General features: G+C 33.5%; 1 protein-coding gene across 1 annotated transcript in view; it reads left to right on the top strand.

The window, feature by feature from the left end:
* Smp_072660 (ras gtpase activating protein, putative) overlaps nt 1-20,114 on the top strand; it is a gene marked incomplete at both ends in the record, with an annotated part of 46,823 nt that overhangs the window by 12,039 nt on the left and 14,670 nt on the right. Inside the window, 8 exons of the mRNA XM_018790603.1 lie at nt 752-1,396; nt 4,920-5,070; nt 7,575-7,804; nt 9,259-9,548; nt 12,924-13,057; nt 15,900-15,964; nt 17,501-17,739; nt 18,925-19,108. Coding sequence (XP_018646118.1) covers nt 752-1,396; nt 4,920-5,070; nt 7,575-7,804; nt 9,259-9,548; nt 12,924-13,057; nt 15,900-15,964; nt 17,501-17,739; nt 18,925-19,108 — 1,938 coding nt within the window. The remainder of the gene's footprint in view (nt 1-751; nt 1,397-4,919; nt 5,071-7,574; nt 7,805-9,258; nt 9,549-12,923; nt 13,058-15,899; nt 15,965-17,500; nt 17,740-18,924; nt 19,109-20,114) is intronic.

Raw genomic sequence — 20,114 nt, 5'->3', positions numbered from 1 at the left:
ACTTTATAACTATGAAACAATTTTTGAACATATTGGGCAGAATTCAATGTCTTCAAATCGTTACTCTTACATCCTGTAACCTACATTTATAGAGATTAGTTGTCTTGTAGCCATCAATGACTTTTTGAGAAATATAAAATCCATATTATAACTTCGTTTACTATTCTCTCTACTGATCTGGTTAATAATAACATCAGAATTGTAAACATCGAGTATGAAAAAGTCGTTCAGATACGTGTATTTCATATATTGGTATATGGAGATCGACAATGAGCGTAAATCGATGAACTAGTAAGCTGATATGTCCTCGAAATCGCTAAATAATCTCAGTTTATTTATGTCCATAGATTTTACACAATATCAGTACTCCATACGTACATTCCGGTATACACAAGCATACAAAGTTATTAATTAACCATCCAGGAATGAGTACATTTGGTTGATAGAATTAAGAACGACGCTTAGTTATTAGACCTGTTCAAACAAGAACTATTTGCACAGGGAATGTAAAATAAGAATTGCTAGTCTTAATTTATCATATAGGTATATTCGTTAGTGGAGAAAATTCTAAATGTTTTTCACTTTGGTTCAAACTTTATTCCATTTAATTTTGTTTGGACAGGCAGATGAATATCACTAGAGTTTTATTCTGAGTCTTTTGTGAAGGTGACATCTCTGTTTCTTGATTATGTAGTATCATTTTATCAAGACTAAACATTGCAACTTTATGTATTACATTTTCTTTTGACAGCTGGTCCATTTAGCTATTTATTACGCCCTTGTGATTCACGTCCTGGCCTGTATACATTACTCTTATACGATGGAGTACGTGTTCGTAAATGTCGACTTGAATTAATTGTTCAATCAGAGCTTATACTTCAAGATGATGTTACACCGACCGAAAAAACCAATCATGATAGTAATTTCGATCATAGAAATAGTGAGCTATTAGATGAACATACAAATGAATTCAATACTGAATCACTATCATATAGTAGTAACAATGAAGATGATAAATCAGATGAATCTCGTAGGAAATCTAATAAAATACTATTAACCAATAAAAATCTAGAAGATAATCGTAGTACAAGTGAATTTATAAATTTTAATAGAAATTTTCAATCTCCTCTTTATCGTACAACTACTAAAATACTGTATAGCGGTACAACTTTTCCTAATGTTGAAGCTGTAATCACAGCTATTGAATCACATCATTGGGATCTTTATCATACTGAAGAATTGAACACTTTAAATATTTCTGATGATGGATATAATTGTCCAATTAATGATGAGGCTAATGTTAATCCTACAAATGATATTTCATCAGTAGACAGTTCAAATATTAGTACACCAATTCAACATGTATTTAAACCTCTCTTCAGGAAGCGTAAAGTAGGTTTTTTTTATTATTAAATAGAATTATGCTATATACTTGCTCAATATTCGATTGTCATTATAGTGTTTAGGTTGTAGTAGCCTGACGTAGAGATAATTTGTTAGGCGTCGTTTATTAATCACTCTGATAACCGCTATGAAATAAATCCCAACGGTGTATGAATTTAGAAGGTAACACGAACCGCCGACTACAGTTTATTATTGGATAGGACAGATAAAAAAATGACAAGCACGTCGAGCGAATTTGAACATAAAGGCTGATGCGTGCGAGCAAGCGAATATAGAGGGATATTGAGAGTCCAGTCGAATCAAGACGAAGCGAGGCAAGGCAAAGCAGTTTTATATATATATATGGTTAAGAGGATGATCCATCGAGCGATATTTAAGGGATCAACATTTAAATTAGAACAAGGATTATCTACGTAGGCTGCCACATGTGATCAAGCGTACACGTTTATACGGACATGATAGTGATCATAATAATACAAATAAATAAATAAATAAATTGTTACTGCCCAAATAACAGTCTGTTAAATGAGTTAATTAAAGGGCTTGACAAAATTAACCGTAATCAAAATTAATTGTAGGAGTGTTACTACATCGTATTTATATTGAAAGGGTTTTTAAAGTCATTTTTTCTTTAGAAGTGTAATGTATGAAATACTTTAGTATTTTTTAAAGTTAATGAATCATTTTGTTAAGAGTCCACATATATGCCCCTCAACAAAAGTTTCTAGAGGCCCAAATAAGCGCACTAAAATCTTCATCCGGTATCTTCTAGTTTACATTGGTTGTCTAGCGAAAATCATTTTGTGATGTAAGCTGTAAAATTTCGCGGAGATTGTGTAAAATTTACCACTCTCATGGCTAAGAATTTGATGATAATGGAACATGCCAATCTGTGAAACACCTGAACAGGTCAGTATTTCCACTAAAACCTGTCAATTCTGCCTTGTTAATCAACCAACATTGAGTAGTATTATGATATTGTAACTGTTACTCTTATTTTGGATGTCTATATTCGGATCTAATTTTACATTTCTTTGTTTTTATAAATTGAAAGCCTCAAGTACATCTTCCACCGTCTACTATTTATATGGATATGTGCTATGCACGTCAACCGCCAACATCCCATCAATCGGTGACTGAAATTCATGGGGAATTGTCTATTTGTAAGTTGATATTTTCTGTTGATAGCATTTAAATAATGCTTTTAAGTTTTATTGGATTATTCGAACAACCTACAAGTATTCGGATGAAACAGCTTAGAAATGAATTATTAGCATCTTGTTGTATCTATTGAGTTTAGAACAACATGTAGTTCGTTTACTATCAATGTACTTGATGTATGTCTAATGAAAGCACAGTATAATTGACCAGTTAGCGAAGACGAATCGGACACCCTATTCTAACGTTATTTATGAATCTTCTGAACTTTTTATTTTTTCATATGTGTTTATCTTTTTTTCTTTTATATGGTCTAGTGAAATCCATGTAGCGTGTTTGCATTTATGGGAGGGGAGGAGATAATCCCACTTATAACCATACTATAACCACACAGATTTGCAGATCTCTCACCATTCTCATTTATTTCCCCCACTTCATGCAATCTCATGATACTTCCGTACCTGGTGTTGTCCATCCTGAACTTCGTGTTTAGGTCCTGCATTAGAATTGTTAGATCTTTTCTGGGTAGTTCTCTGTGATGGATTACGACCTTTCATAAAACTGGTCTTTATTGTTTTCACTTCAATTATTACTGGGTGCATAAAGCTGAATGATGTTCATTTTAATCTTTCCCTTCATTATTTTGAAGGATGCTTTGACGATCCTGAATCCATGAATTCCCCATCCCACAAATGCCTTTTGTACATCACTGGAAGGGTATCAGTGAAACTTCTTATATGTGTGAGTAATTTTCTTCATGACCAGAGTTCAACAGCAACTCTTCCAAAGCCAATCTTTTCTGTCCATCTTACGTCCAATAAATTTCACTCATTCGGGGAACTGCCAAGTTGTATCTTTCTTTTTTCACAGATATTTGACTGGTTCTTCCAGCCTCCCGCGTTGTTAGGACATTCCATGTACCTATAGTAATTGTTGATCTGGTTGTTAGAATGAGCGTTGGCCTTGTGTCTCGGCTCTCACCCTGAAGCGTCATAACTATTGTATTTGAAGACCTTTCGACTCCCAGGTCAGAGTTGAGTTGGTTTTCCCTAGTTAGCGATTGTGTAACTGAGTTCATTTTGACAATGTGCAGTCGCTAACTCCATCACCTAATCCTTCTTTTCCTACTATTAGGACTGACAGTAGCTCCAGATATGTTCTAGGTGAAGTTAATTGAGTTGGTGATTAATACTAATGTTTTCATTTACTTTAACATAAATTCGAACATTTCAATGTAGATGAATTAGTTAATCGAATAATTTGTTGTTCAGTGCTTCCCAAAGTTTTATTGATGAATGAGTACTAATTCTTGAAATCTAGAAAAAAACAACTTTGTAAAAACTGCTGAAATTTATATGCTCCGAGACATATATTCTGTATTTCATTAGTAGGAATTGTCCGACGTCAGTGGTAAATAGTTACTTTTATGATCACATGGAGTTTCTAGTTTCTTTTTACAATACCAGCATAGCTTTCCGTAATTTAACATTCTGTATTACTTAGAAATCTTTAAGTGTTACGTAGTTTTTTGTACATCACTCATTACTATCAGCCTTATGGATTTCAACATGATGATGTAATATTTTTAGCGTAATCATTATTCCTAGAGTACATTAAACAGCTTTTATGAAATACTTATTGTTCCTAACAATTATTATTATTCAGCAGTTATTTTATCTATCACGTCTCTTATTCACTATAAATATTAAAATATCTGCTCTGGCGCGAGACTGGTAGGTTCTGAGTTCGAATCTCGCTCGCGAGGGGGGGATCGTGGATGCGCACTGCTGAGGAGTCCCATAATAGGACGAAACGGCCGTCCAGTGCTTCCAGGTTTTCCATGGTGGTCTAGATTCAATTGACTCATGATCTCAACTATACAATTACTAAAATCTCCACGAAACCCCCTTCTGATAATAATCATATGCTCACTAGTGACTGGCTTCAAGAGATATTTATTGGAGTTCTAATGAGAAGCAGTGACCAGTGGAGTTCAACCGGGTCTGTTGTGAGATATGAACTCACTGATGACATTGGTGAATGGTTGCTCAATTTCGTGGATTGGTTGAAGTTAGACATTAACACCGTTGGATGCCGGCCGGCTCAGTGGTTTAGAGGTTAAGTGCTCTGACGCGAGACTGATAGGTCCTGGGTTCGAATCTCGCAAAGGGTATCGTGGATGCGCATTGTTGAGGAGTCCCATAATAGGACGAAACGGCCGTCCAGGTTTTCGATGGTGGTCTAGCTTCAATTAACTCATGATCTCAACTCTATAATATCTAAATGTGTCAAAAATGTCCTTATATTTAATATTTATTACTATTTTAATTTATCTAATCACTTTTTCAACTGACTAGGGTTACAACAAAGAAAGAAATGGAAATTATGTTATGCACATTTAGATAGAAAACAAAGTATACTAACATTGATTGATGGAGAAAAGCGTAAACCTGAACGATTTGATCTTTCTAAATGTGATTTTTTTCCCATCCATTATACTGTATATGAGTAAGTATTAAATTTTATCATTTCTATTTTCATTGACTTTATATCACGAACTGATCTTGGTTATCATAACACTGAAAACCTGTAAACACTAGGCGCTCTTTTTCGTCCTAATATGGTACTTGTAAGTGCGTATCCATAGTCTTTCCACAGGGAATCAAACCCAGGACCTTCAGGTATTGAGATGAACGCTAACCTCAAGACCGCTGAGTTTGCACATATTGATTTGGATTTCTAGCTTTAGTCATCTAAGGTCAGTTCGTGATGTAAACCACAGAATTCAACTACCTCGGCAAATCTTATTAATAGATCAATTTTCATTGATAACTTCATTGATGAAACATTTAGAAGTCAGTTATATACGTTTCTTAAGCTCCATTTCTTGTCATTAGTATTGTGTTGCATGATTGTCTAATTGTTTTTGTTATTTCAACTAGTCAGTTAGATTAATAAAATATGGATTAACTGTAATGCTTTATTACCGAAATTAATATATTGATGCAGTAAAGTGTTAGAATGAGTAAATTACTATCTATCACCTAATAGTAAATACCTTTATTTCCGTTAAATAGGTTAACTTGTGATTAGTGAGCTTTAAGTTGATCACGTAACTTAAGTTTTATAGTATTTAATACGCTTTACATTATACATTTTCTAAATGAGTGAATTATCCTAAAATACGTTTTTTTTGAGTTTACTGTTTACATATACGTATGATCGTTGATGGATTCCTGGATTGCATCATGGATTTTTTCTGACAATAATTTTTATATGACACCCTTTTTGGTTACTAAAAGTAGGATAATCAAACTTTCAAGTCACATTTTGTTCAACAGCTTATGAAATCCCTTTTCAATGCCGGAATTCGAACGAACAGAAAGAATGTGGTGCTCGAACTTACAACTTAGTGGTTGGAAACTGATTGTTTTAACTGTTTAGATATCATGTTCACGTGACAATAATGTCTTATGTGATCTCAGGTATTAGGAAGAAGATCGTGTTATTAGATTTCGTACTAGCTGTTATTCGGCAACAAGGCGTTTCTGCGGTTTTGGCGGAACTAATAGATTGAAACACGCGTCTCCTGGCTTCCCATTCCGAAACATGGCTTCTAAGCTACTTGGGTTGTTACTTACGTCCTGTAAGAGTGAGTTTTTTAAGTTGTGAATATATTAGTAATGTGGGCTTGAATCACTCTAGAAGCATCAGTCCCCGAAAATTGTGGGCAGTGCCATTCATTGCGAAGGCTAGGTCCAGGGTAGCCTTCCAAATACTTCTAACCAACCAACATCTTGACAGAGTGGACTCAATGTCGAGTCACTTAGATGCGTAGACACACTAGCATTCTATCAACACTAGAGGATTAGACAAACATTACATTGGTAACTACTCAGTGATCAATCAGTTGCTTGGTAATGCTATTTTAGTTAACGAGGTGAAGAAATGTACGAATCAATTTAATCGCATAATATAAGGTTTATACTATGTAAGCATCTGGCACACAAGCAATTATTGCAGAGTGCAATCATGATTTTAAAGTAAACAGTTAAAGTTGAGAACGGTCCTTATTCTGTCAATTATTTTTCATGGTGAACACTTATTTAAGAGTCAATTCAAAATCGAACGAACAAGAGCGATTTTTATCATATAAACTTATTACTGTTACCACAAAAGGGTTTACAGAGAACTTTTTCAAATTTCGTGCTTAGCATCACGAATTAATCGTAGTCAAACAGTCAATGAAAACCAGGGAAAACTGGATATCTGTTTCACAAAAATCAAAACAGCTAACAGACACTGTAAACCATTTTTTCCTATATGCATATATATCCGTCTTCCAAAAGTTTCCTTCATAATCCAAAATTACTGGAGTGTATACTTCCTCCACTAACCATCTGGGAGTGAATTTCGATGTTGGGATAATGGATCAATGTCATTTTTCTGTAGTATCTAATACCTTTTCATACAGCTTAAAGTGCTTCTTTTGCTAGATGTTTTGCTATGTAACTATTTATTAAAACTGAGTTTAGTATTCAGTATTGTATAAGGATGTAAATCTAATAACTAATCTTTCTTGCTTCTTTTTTATCACGTTTCACTGTTCATTTTATATAAACGAGTCAAGATTTTCTGCATTTTGATAATTGGCGAAAAAAAAGCTTATGTAAATTTAATTAATTACCATTGCTAATGATACAAATATGTTAGATAATGTAATAACCTATATTTCTAGTGTATTAGAAATCCAATCTTATTCTATGCTTACTTTCTAGGATTAATCGATTATAATGTTTATTGATAATGAGTTCTATCTTATACTAAATCATGCTTATGACCTCTTGACTAATGCCCTAAATAACCGGCTATAAATATCGAGTATCTTAACGCTTATTGGTCTACATGGGTTCTATTGTTTCTTTTTTCAATAGTTATATAGCTCAAATCAATCCATAAAGTATATGTAAGTTCCTTATTGTTTTTTCTTTTATATTTTGTTTGTTTTCCAGAAAAAATTATTGCTTTGGTCTAGTTTTATATGGTGCTTCAGCTGGAGATCGAGAAGAATTTGTTTTACGTGTAGAAGCTCCATGTTCATCAAATAAATTTCACTCAAATGTTAACGGTTCAACAATACCTAGCCGAGTTAATTTATTCAATACTTACGATTTAGATGTTAATTCGTATTCTGGTCGTTCTGAAGAACCACCGTACACACTTCAAAATTTATCACACTCATGTAAGTTATATATATATATATATATATCAGTTATATTCCCGTTGGAAACTGAGTAGTATTGAACAGCTGTCTCATTCTTGTACGGGACCCGGTGTATACCCATGACCTCTTCAGTGGTTGGACTCAAGATCTTGAGTCCTCGTACCAAAATCTTATCTCTTGAACAACCGAAACGACCTCCAGTGACCAACACTTAATATCATTAGTGACAACTGTGTCGTCACCGATAGATTTGATCTCAACCGCTCAACTCTTCTCACTGCTACTAGAGAAACGAGTTTCTTTGAAAGTTCAGAATGTGTACAGAGGATTCCAGACACAGGCATCTTAATGACTAATCACTGACTGCAAAACCCGAAAATCATGGGTTCAATCCCATATTAGGTCGTAAGTATGCACTACTGAGGAGTTCTATACTATGACAAAATAGCTATATATAGCTCCCTTTTTAATAGTACGCTAATTGAGGTCAATCTGTGATCAGTGATGTTTGCAAATTGAATAACCTCCACTAAACCTCTTCAGCGAATTTGGGATTTTATTGATATTTCTCGGAAAAAACCTCAATTTTTGAAACTTTATATTGGCAATGATCTAAATGATCGTCATTTGCAAACAGATCGTGTAAGACGGTTAAAGTTTATCACTTCATCATATCCATTCAAATCAAGCAGGGTAATGATGTATTGTCATGACAATTTTATCATCGTTGTAGTTTACTATAGTTAACATGATCAAGACCTGGTCAGGTATTTGTCACTTTTATCAACTAAAATTGTTCTTTACTAACTATCCTATTGTGACAGTATACCACGAGTTCCAACCAATTTGTATTCTAAAGTAGTTGATTCACTTATTTAAAACCCTTTCACTGTCTTGTTGAGAAGATAAATAACTTTCAATTATCTTCATATTTACTTTGTTATTCAGTTGTTCATACGTGAATTATGAATCTTTTAAATAACAAATGTTCTCGCACACGTTCCTCCATGAGGGATATTACCTTACCGACTTTCCTCAGTAATCCACAAGTGTGATATGAATGGACGTTTTATAAGTGACTGGATATAGCACCTGGATTCGAACTTACAATCCTCTAGAATTCACTACATTTAATACATAAAATCAAATCTAATGAGTTTCAGTAGATCTTATCTTCTTAGAGGATATATCTCAATGCTTTGAGCTTGGTTTATTCATTTGCATTTCCCTTGAGTTTGAAATAACTTGTCTATGTTGTATTTGTTAATATCGACTGTTATTAAAAGTGTTTATATTCAGAATAAATACTTAGGGTTTCAAATTTTAGTATCATCCATACTTGTTAATCTGTGATCTGTAACGAATCCAAATTCCTTCATTTTTGTCTTATGTATAAAGTTACAGATGAATATATACGTGATTGATTTAAACAAGTTATACCTAATGTTTGTATATTGAAAATATTTATTTAGGCTGTCGTTTTGCATGTGACTGGGCTGTTCATTCAAATTTAACCTCTGTAGATAATAAATCTTTGTTATCATCCTCATCAACTAATCCGAATGTGTCCAATTCGTCAGAAAATAATAATAACTGTCTTGGTAATTGTGATTTGCCACCGGCCACTTGGGATATTGTATACCAAAGATGGGTGACGAGTTTGAAACGACACTGTCGTAATACAAAAGCCGATTCAGCAACTGAAGACAATGTATCACTTAGGCAAACACACTTAAGATGTTATCGCAACCTTGAGATCAAGGTAATTTGTTTCCCTCTGTCTTATGAATAATGAATAACTATTTATTATGCTTAGTATTTTTATTCATATAGTAAGTATGTATAATAAATAACTGTCCAGTTTTAGGTAATTTCCTTTCCATTAAAATTAAGTGATCTTCTGACCTTGTGAAAGCAGAGTAGCATGATGTATGGCTATGGCTATGAATCATGCATTGATTAGTCCTGAGTGGAGATGACTTGCTGATTGAAACTGTTGGTTTTCAATCACCTACTTTTCTTCTCAAGTTCCTCTTAACCCATTTCGGTTCTAGATAACCAAATAGTTACATGACCCACCCAAACACCTAAACAGCATAGTTGAAAGGCATGTTCAGGTATCTATGCTTAGTAAATTAGTTGTGTTCATTTTTGATTATTTATTTAACTATGAATATTCAGGATGCATTGATATAAATTTATGTTGATTGCTAACATAAAATCCATCAAAGCAATTAACATCGAAAGTCACCTGATCAGAGTCAGGTTATTTCGGTAAAAGTATACCATACTAACGGCCTTAAATGAAATAATCAGAATCAAGATAGCTCATCGTAGATTCTTGCGTGAAATTAAAAGTGCATTACAAGACAGCTTGTAGGTTGTTACTAACTAAGTGAAAATTGACAATACTTGGTTCTTAAAAAACTATCTACTAAGCAACCAAATAGTGAATATGAAGTGCTGCTTGCGGTAGATCACAAGAGATGTCTGCTTTTGATGTGTCCGAGTCCTTAATTTGATTCAGTTCATAGCCAAAGCTGTTTGTATAGCGACTTTCTCGCACTGTAACTTGTGACTCTATATCTCAGTTCAAGTTTCTTAAGTCTGTAAACAGAAGGGTGACAAATCATTATTGCTTTATAACTTGTGTCACTTTGTGATGGAAATCCTAATTCTAATTGGTAACCCTAATATGTAGCTTTTGTTTAACTCCTAATACCTAACCCCAACTGTTTTCCGTTATAGCTTATGTCAATTGGGAATGAAAACCCTATAGTATAATCACCCAAACTCACAACACTAGCCCGACTTTTTATATGTTAATTTAACCTTTTCGCTATCATTAATAATTAAAAATGTAAGAAATAGTAATAAACCCATTATTTTACTACGGTTTTATTGATTTTTTATTGTCAATCACTTTATGAGTGGGTAGTGTTTCCTGACTGGCTGATAAGTTGCTCAGAGTAGTCAGTACAGTATACATTTTCAGTTATTTCCTTTTATAAAAAATGGATAGAAAGTATTTATTGTAACTCCTCAATATTCACTATATGAAAATACTATGCTGGGGCTGTACCCCACGATGCTCGATATGATATACTAGATGAAAGATTATTAGACACTAGCTATGATCACATTATATCCAGATACAAGATTTACGAACATTAATTGAGAATCAAATAATGGACCAGACAATAGTTTATTCAACGTCAATACTAGTAATTCATACACGATAAAACCCACAGTGGAAGTGAATAGTAGAAAGCAGTTCATGATATTGAATGGTATTTCATAGATTTATCAAAACTGATTGTCTGTTCGTCATATCTCACTGGCCAATCATATCTTGCTTTCACTACCCACATTTTATTTTACACAAAACTAAACATAATCATATATGATATTTCATGCATTTGCTGGTTAATTGGTTTTATGCATTCTGCTTTGTCATAAATCGGTGACTAATAGACCTCTCTTTATGGACAGATAAGACAACTATTTCGTGATCCATTGTGTATTTTAAACAACTGTTTAGTGTAGTGGTACCAAAATTCTTTTGTTCTAAAACAGCACTGTAATGAACAAACACTCTGGTGTGTGCTACTAATATCAACATAAGTAATGTATAACGATACTCAGGGATTTATTGTCTAGCAGCAGATGGTCGAGAAGATAGAGAAGGAAAGAACGGGGATAGAAAGCAATTGGTATGAAAGTGAAAGAATAGTGAAGTCTGAGACGATTGATTGACATTTGCAAAAGGAACAGTCAAGTTTGAGACAATTGGTTGACATTTTGCAAGTTAAGTATTTACTGTATGATTCTCAGATTTTACTAAAAAATTCTGTAATTTTGTGTTCAAATACATTCGAACGATTGTGTTCTCGTTCACTACAACTCAAGCGAAGAAAGCCAGTTCATTGTTTAATGAAGAATCACACAGTGGTTTAGTAAAATCTGAAAATCGTACATCATATACACCATTTTCAAATCCCCAAATTGTCTTTTACAAGCTTGATTGTCCTTTCATTCCTGTTGTTATCTTGGTTGCTTTCAGTTTCCTTTTCTCTCCTCTTCATTTCAACCTTCTGCTGCCAGGCCTTCCACTTCTGATTGATGTTACATACTACATACACCACAGTATTATATAACAGATACGCATCAACCACTATAATTTTATAACCTGTCTATAATAGCTAAATGTTTCCTGTCAAATCGATTTCTATTCATAAAACATTTATTTTTATACTTGTTGCATACAATGATGCAGTCTTCATAATGTAAATCACTCACTGATCTTAGCTGAACCGCCATTGAAAAACAGGAATACGATTGCCACGTAAGTAATCATCACTTGCTTGGGACAACCAATAACCATCAGATTGTGATAATTACGCAATTATTTCCTAAATGTGAAATTTCAGTTCTGTACAATATGTCAGTCATAGAAAACAATACAATACCAGTCTTTTGAAACTTATTCGAAACGTTTTCTATGCATTTACACATGTAATATTTAGAACAGATTGCCAAACACTAGCTGGTAATTTTTTCTCTTTAAAGATGTATCTTATTCTTAAGTCATGACAAGAGCGATTATGTTTATTGGGGTTTGCAGTTGACCTGTGGTATTTGATAATTAAGAAATGATTGAGCTATTCTTTTATGAACGGTTATGTTGTGGACTCGATGACGGCAAACGGTAGACGATGATTCAACAATTAGCCGCTGACACTGGAAAAACCTAATGTTCAACCAACAACAAATATAAATGGTATAACTCAGAAAATATGGTAACGAAAGCATAATCTTCAAGCATACTGAAGATTAGCGAATTAAAAGTAGTTACGACCGGTCAGAAAGGGGTAAAGATTTTGCGAAAAATTTAATTTCAATAAGAACTTTACATGTCACTATTCTTAGCGTTCTGAACAAAAACGTGTATTAAGCATGTATTTAGTTGAACGTTAGACAACTTAACAATCTGCCTTCATTTATATTAATCATCTTTTCAGTGTTCTTATTTGCCACCTATCACTTTTTCAATGAATAAATAATTACTTTATATTTCATTTATAAACTTTTCAGTTGCTGTTCGTCTGTTTATTCGATTCCACATTTGTTCTTTTAGTTCACTAATGCTAAATTAATGCCAACGTCATCATCGAAATCTCGTCGAGATGAATCAGTTTACTCCGTAAATTTAGATGGATTTGAAATTGGACGTGCCTACTCCGGGTCTTCTGTCGTTTCTATTTTTTTAGAGTAAGTTATAAACTTTCTTTTCTACATTTACTCGATTTGTTGGTAAATATTGATGGAGTTATTAGTTTGTTTTAAAAAACGCGGTTATCTAATTTGGTTTACGGTGTTAATGGTAGTGTAACAATTCAATGCACTTGTGGTGTTAACAAAGTTAAATTTACAGTCATATCGTGAATTCACTGGGTAGATTATTACAAGCTCTTATGTGGACTGATATATAATCGAATACTGATATAACCGTTTCTATTGATCATCGTAATCTTATTGGTTATATCATATGTATTCATAGATACAATTGACCTTTCATCTATGTAAATTTTCTGTGTTTATGAATTTGTTAGTATGCATGTGTTTGTCCACTTATCTTATTCATTGTCCTGTTGAACTAAATTTAAGCTCACTTAAAGATTCGTACTCTAAGTTGACTTATTGCCGACCTCTTTTTCACCCATAGTTTATCCGCTCAGCTATATTTCGTAACTATCTTTTATATGTCACAGTTGTATGGATTAGGTTAGGGAAAGTAGAATGGTACGAAATTAATATGACCTATATATGATGCATCATCGCCATTATTAATAACAATCGGGTTAATAAGTAACTAAAGTATGGTTGGTCGTCCGTAGTAATAGCAAGGCTAACTTTTTGTCAGAATCATGTTTCAGGATATTTCTATTGGACTAATTTCTTCATATTGAGATGATGTAGAATATTTGTAGCTCATGTTGGAGCGTGTTGGAATTATTGTGTCCTCTGAGCTGATCGTTGGATCTGCACTGCCTAATCAATAATAAACTTCCTTTCTCTGTATTACACTTATCTATAATACATTAATACTATATATACGAAGGTTTGTATTTCTGAATATTTGTTTCGATTCTGTCTGTGATTGATTGTCTCGGCCTCTCTTACAAATAACGTTGAATTTGATGTGGTTCATTCTACTGTGAATTTCCTCCTCAAGTCCGAATGAAATATAACTCTACAGTACAAGTCTACCATCAATGGTTGGTTTACTGTTTGTAAAAGCTTAGACAAGAATTGTGACAATATGATATAAAATGTTTATCGTGTCAAAGCTAAGCTTTATAGCTTAGTAATGACGAACTTGATAATAGCCTGAATAAAAAGATCTGTTTCCGTTCATTTGATTGTGAAGACCAATTAAATCTTGAGATAGTTCATCTGGCTTCAGATTGACTCCTGATAAACCATTAACAAACAACTAGCGAGCGCTAGATAGCTGATTCTCTCTAGTTTGGAATTCCTTATCCAATATCCACCCATAATCCCCACTGGTGATTGGAATCGCAAATCTTCAGGTCGTATCGTAAGTGCATTATGTTTAGCCATAGTGGTCTTATAACCTTACGGTCTCAGTCAGTGACATTCTTAGAGAATGCCTATTCATTTTTGTAATAATAACTTAGTGCTACACTACACATTTCTTCCATCTCTTTTCTACAACCATTGGCTTTATAGGTAAAATTAGTTTAGGAAATCAAACACTGAATTGAAAAATAACTATTTCAAAGCAATTTTCTATATTACCCAAATATTATATCATGTTCCGTATTTGCATCAGCGGTAACATTTAGTTGCTTTCATTGTTGAATACGAGTGTTTTCTCCTCTGTAAACAGTGTACATATTTGTTGCTCAACCGAATAATACTGTAGATGCTTATGTTCGCCGATCTCTCAATGGTCGTGTAAAAGAACTTTTTTCAAGATAATTTTCTTTATGAAATAACACAAACTGAACTTAATCTATTACATAATCCTTGTTTGAAACACGACAGCATTACTCGTTCATGTGCCCACAACATTTGGGTTTCTTGTTGACTACAACAATTCGCAGCCATTGAGTTGAAATTTTCAATCTGTCTCATTTCTAGTTTTACACAATTCACATTAATGTAAATTAATTTTCATTTATTATCTTTAAGCACGATTAGTAGTTCGAAATGTTGAGTGAGATAGTTCATGATTGATCACATGGACGCAGAGGTACACTTGCTCTTTATCTTCTAAGATATTAACCTGTGATATTTCTTCAAATAATCTTTTCTTTTACTCTTTTCAAGCTAAATTTTCAGTGCTTTCTTGCCATAATTGTCACTACATCATTTCGATTCTTTCGTCATTCGTCTTGCTAACTTCTTGTCCCGCTAACATATTATTAAAACTTGGACCAACTCACAACTTTACCAATGCTGCTTATGACTGACTAAATTATCGTCTCATTCTCTATATGATTTATTCTATGAATCGATAAACTCTTCTTAGGACCTTTGTTATAGATCCTGTTTGAAAGATTATTATGTGACAATGACAATATGATAATTATTATTTGATTCATATATCATGTCGTGGTGTTTTTTTATGTGTAACCAGTGGACGTGAAATGTGATTGACCAGTAAGCAAAGACGAACAGACAATCAGTTTTGATAAATCTATGGAATACCATTCAATATCATGAACTGCTTTCTACTATTCACTTCCACTGTGGGTTTTATCGTGTATGAATTACTAGTATTGACGTTGAATAAACTATTGTCTGGTCCATTATTTGATTCTCAATTAATGTTCGTAAATCTTGAATCTGGATATAATGTGATCCAGTCTATATTCTAGTCAATGGAGTCGTAGTATTATCTTAAGATCGTCTTATAGCCTGGGAACGCGAAAAATAACATTTTCCCACTAAAGCAGATTTTTCATCATTCAAAAGTTTATTATTTGTGAGTTTCTTTAAATAGTTACATTACAGAAAAAATTCAAATGCTAAGTACGATTTAAAGAGCATTTTTTAATCGTTCTCATTCATTATTTTTTTCTAGTGAATTCCCATTTGGTTTCAAAAAGATTGAAGTTTTCATGAAAGAAGATAAACGTAAACGTTCACGTAGGTTGACGTTTCAATTTAACGATAATGATCACTTGTGATTGTTTTACATAATTACTTATTTACAACTCTTACTGCTCGTGGAGCATGAGCTACCGACCAGTATTCTCCAACCATCTCTGTCCTGGGCTCTCCTTTCTAGTATCTTTTGTCCTTTAAATGTCCAGTTTCCAACGCAATATATTCTTTGGTCTTAAGCTTTTCCTTCAGAATTCTTAGTTAGCACTTGCTTCGTGATGCAGTTTGATGATTCCCTCACTGTATGTCCTATCCAATTCCAGCATCTTTTCTTAATTTCCTCTTCAGTTGGAAGCTAGTTTGTTCTCTTCAACGGTCTATTAACAAAAGATAAATTGAGACTGCCGTAGTAACAAGATTGAAAATTCTATCAAGTAGAATTAAAATGCATAGAATTAGTATTGTATTACTGTTGAGATATTTCTTGAATATTGATTTAATTTCTAACTATTATGCTAACTAGTTCGTTTATTCGAGGTTAGTTCGAGTGGAATTTGTGGCTAGTGAAGTTTAGCTGTGATAGGAATCACCAATTACACCACATTTTTGTCACACTATAACCCCATTTTCTTGAATTTGGATGTATGAACGAGCCACTGGAAAGTAATTCAATAGTCTAAGAGTTAAGTGCTAGCTACTAAAATATGAAGATCCTGAGTTCGGTCTCTGGTGGGGTCATGTGTGTGCATTGCTAACGGGTACCATGTAAGAAGAAAATGACTGTTTGATCCTTCTTGGTTTTCAATAGTAATTCTCCAAGTAAGATCTGGCTTGAATAAATGCTACCAACATAACGGACGGAGCGTAACAATGATTTATAGTTTTTTGAAATACTTTTAAGTTTATCAGTTCTAAACGCTCCATTTCACATCAGTAATGGGAAAGAGGAAATCAAGAAGAAATTGAAAGATTGGGTACTGAAAATAATATGAATTTTGTTTTGAAAACGAAACGTACCACATCTAATTGTAAGGGGATTGATAAAATAATATCAAAACTCAAGTTTTGAAGGGAGGGGAAACTTGGAAACATTTTTACTTCAATCGATTTTAACTCATGTTACTTTAGATCTTCCGCCATCACAGAATAATGAGACAGTGTATGTCTGAACAAACTACTAGCTTCCTATATTACCAAGTGATTGTCAACTGATAAATTATATTCAACTCGAAACTCTGTGCATACACTTGTCGCGTAAATTACACTAACCGAATTTCTCGTTTTACAGCGTAACTGAATATTATACACACACTTCAATATAACGAAATGCTTACTTCAAGATGTGGATTGCTGCAAATACAAAGTTTATATGTAAACTGTCGACGTATACGAACCAAACTTTCCTGTCATCACAAGACAGTAAAAAGTTTAAAATAATCATTTTTCTAGTCGGTGTTTCGTGAAGACATTCATTTAAGTAATTCAATTCGGTTAGCAGTATCTCAGTTCTTAAAATTTTTGACATTTGGTTGTAATAATCTGTTTCTTCATAAATTTATATTTAATGCCCCTTTCCAGTAGCTATGGATTTCGATATAGTCCAAAACAATGCTGCCACAAGTGCCAGTGGTTCTATGATTGCAGATCATGATAAACAATTTTCTGCTGGCAATTCATCATCATCTCTCTCATTATCATCGGCATCCCCTTTGCATTATTCAATATGTGATACGCAAGAACGTAGCAATGGTCAAATATCCATTATTTATAAAGAATTACACGTAATTCCATTTCAATATTATGAAGGTTTTCGTCAGGTGATTACAATTTTCCAAATTTTATTGTTTCCATTTTCTTTTGCCATGTTTACTTAGTATATATATATAACGCCTGTTACCCCTCGTGGAGGGAGCATAGGCCGCCCACCAGGACTCTCCATCGAACTCTGTCCTGAGCAATCCTTTTCAGTTGCTAGTCATTCTATTATTGTCTGCTTCCGATTCTCGGCACAATGTATTCCTTTGTCTCCCAATTTTCCGTTTCCCTTCACGATCCCAAATTAGCGCTTGCCTCGTGATGCAGCTTGATGACTTCCGCATTATACGCCCTATCCATCTCGAACGGGGGTATATATATTGGAAAATAGTTAATTTATGGAATCAGCTAGTTGCTATAAACTAACATTGAATTAAATGTCACCGGTAGTCTTCAATTTCAAATTTGTTTTACTGTGGTTTTAAACTGTGCGTTGGTACTGTACTAATAGTGGATTAATTTCGTTTTGAATAAATTTTTCAAGATCCGCTGTGTTACTTTCAAACATGTATTTGAATGAGTCATTTGGTTTGGGTATCACTTAAACTGGTGTACAGTATTGTCTTTAACATTCAATTGAAGTAACGCTTGGAACCCATGAGGTACTAGCTAAAACGCTTGACTTTCAACCGATAATTTGCAAGCTCCAATTCTTCTTCCTCTATTTCAGTTTGGTAAGGTAAATTGTACCATTAGACAACCCTAGTTAAACAGGCTAACTTAAAGCCGTATACGTTACAGGCAATATTCTTTACATCAAGAATAGCCAAGAGTTATCAAACCAGGGTCCCTAGGTGTCTACTTGGTCGTAGTTTATAATCTCTCATCAGTGACCATTCGCAAACTTATCGGGTGTCAAACTCAGGGCCTCAGGGTTTATCACTAAGCGCTTTCAACCTTTACGACAAAGTCGTTTATGTTTTTAACTTCAATCGATTCGCAGTATTCGGTTATGTTCTCAAGGGGGTCATAAATAGACATTACTGACTAGTCTGGTACTAAAATGAAACAGCTGTCCAATGCTTTCTGTTTTTCGATGGTTGTCTAACTTAGGTCATTTCGTGACATATTATATGATGAAACTCAACATACTTTGCAAACCTCGTGCACTTTAAAAACAATTGACTGACTTTATCTTTTATGCTCCCATAAAGGTTATATTTGTTTCCCTCTGTATATTTTTACAGACAATAAGAAACTGTATGAATTCTGAATTCATACCTCTTTGTATTCACGTTTGGAAATCATTTGCACATAATATGAATCAATTGAGTTTTGTTACCAGTCTATTATTAACAACAATCGAATTGAATTGTCATTTAGAGTTGATTGTCAATTTACTACGAATTGAAGTAAATAATGATAAGCCAAGTATGTTTCTTTTGTTAGTTGCTTCATTTTCTGTTATATATTACGTTTATAATATAATAGACATCTGTAATCTGATTTATCAATTGATATCCTACTGTCCCTCGTAACATGTGACTGAAAAATGTAAATGGTAGTGTAATGAACAAGAACACGACTGGGGACAATCGAATGTAATTAGGCAAAAATTACAGACCATCTCACTAAATTCTGATAACCATACAATGAACAGTTAATTTGCAAATTAGCAACCAATTGTCTCAATCTTCACTGTTCCTTCTGTAAATATCAATCCATCTTCTCGAATTCCATTGTTCATGCATTTTTCCACCAATTGCGCTTCATCTCAGTTCTTTCGTTATCGGTCTTCTGCCAAAAGACATTCTATGTCTGACCAATCGCCATATACTACTTATATAGATATAAGTAAACCACACTACAGTAGGACCGCATTCCGATACAGGATTATCATAACGGCTAGGATATATATATATATATATATCTTAAATTAAATAAATTGGCCTTCCCCACCTGAGTATCCGTTTACTATACATATACATGCAAAACTCTAAACTCGTTGGTTGTTCAGTGACCTTCACATGATATTGAATATTTGTAGTCTATATTATCTATCAATCTTAACAACGTTTATTTTATTTTTGCTATATAAGTATGTGATTTTATAAAGTATGGATAATATGGTCTGTTGGTTAAAAATGTGTTGATATATAAATTTACTTACGTGATCATCACTTGATTGCTTCACATTGGCTTAATCATTGAGCCATACTTCCCTGAATTCACTTTATATCCTCGCTTTAAAGTGAGGACTGTAACATTTGAATGAATAAACCATATGTGAGTATATATATATGTATATTCTCCATTCATTTGGAATGTTCTTAATCGGTAGATATTCAATGGAACAGAAGAATAAAGTATAAATTGATTACTTAGTTTTCCTAATATTTTTACTTGAACACCAGAGAGAAGACACGAGTATGAGGGA

This window comes from Schistosoma mansoni (genome assembly GCF_000237925.1).
Source record: "Schistosoma mansoni, WGS project CABG00000000 data, supercontig 0049, strain Puerto Rico, whole genome shotgun sequence".
NCBI lineage: Eukaryota > Metazoa > Platyhelminthes > Trematoda > Strigeidida > Schistosomatidae > Schistosoma > Schistosoma mansoni.
The sequence above is the reverse complement of the archived record's forward strand: the minus strand, read 5'-3'. Positions and strand labels throughout refer to the sequence as shown.